We start from the raw sequence: 775 nt of genomic DNA on the forward strand, positions 1-775 counted from the left end.
TCTTGTACGTCCACGTAGAAAAGAACCAACATGCAAGGTCCACATTCCAGAAGTAAATAAACAGACGACGAAGTATGAACTTGACACTCGGCGGCAGGAAAGTCAAGTCGTCTTATTAAATCGCCTTTTTGGTGTCATTTAGTGGGCTAGCTAGAATTTTATGTACGGTATACTTATATCAAAGCCTGTTCGCTTGAAGAGACAAGATGAGTGAAGCTGACGCTATATTTAAGGTAAGGAATATATGTTGGGAACTGGAGGAAAGTCAGTTGTACGAAGTATCTGTTTGCATTAATTCAGTTTTATGGTTTTGTTTTTATTTGGATGAATGTATTTCCATGATGGCTGCATGTACTTGTTTATTACTTATTTAGGGTACCATATGCTTGATGTGAATACAGGAAATGAAGATAGTTTAACGAAAATGTAGTTTCAGTATTCATGCTTTCAACTTAGATATTTGCGATTTAAAGTTCCAGTTAGTTGATTTTAGAGAGATTTTGTGTGAATGATTTTTGATAAGTTTTATGATGGGTAAATATTACATAGGAAACTTCTCCATTGGTAACACATAACATGACATTCCAGGGCAAGATCCACTACTATGGAAGAGAGCAGTATTATCAAGCAATGCAAAATGAATCTGTGGTGGCAACAAAAAAGTTTGGGAATGATCCTGTGTATCGCTTCTACTCTGCAGTGTCGCACCTTTTGCAAGGCCAGACACAAGAAGCAATTAGACAGTTGCAACCATTGCAGGTGGGTTGGTTTTGAA

The 775-nt window shown here is 37.2% G+C and overlaps 1 protein-coding gene across 1 annotated transcript in view; it reads left to right on the plus strand.

Annotated features, from left to right (window-relative positions):
• The first annotated feature begins 64 nt into the window (after positions 1-64).
• Positions 65-775, plus strand: part of LOC119589260 (tetratricopeptide repeat protein 21B-like) — a 10568-nt gene continuing 9857 nt past the window's right edge. Inside the window, exons 1-2 of the mRNA XM_037937879.1 lie at positions 65-233; positions 589-759. Of these exons, the coding sequence (XP_037793807.1) occupies positions 207-233; positions 589-759 (198 nt within the window). The 5' untranslated portion in view covers positions 65-206. The remainder of the gene's footprint in view (positions 234-588; positions 760-775) is intronic.

Source organism: Penaeus monodon, chromosome 25, assembly GCF_015228065.2.
Source record: "Penaeus monodon isolate SGIC_2016 chromosome 25, NSTDA_Pmon_1, whole genome shotgun sequence".
NCBI lineage: Eukaryota > Metazoa > Arthropoda > Malacostraca > Decapoda > Penaeidae > Penaeus > Penaeus monodon.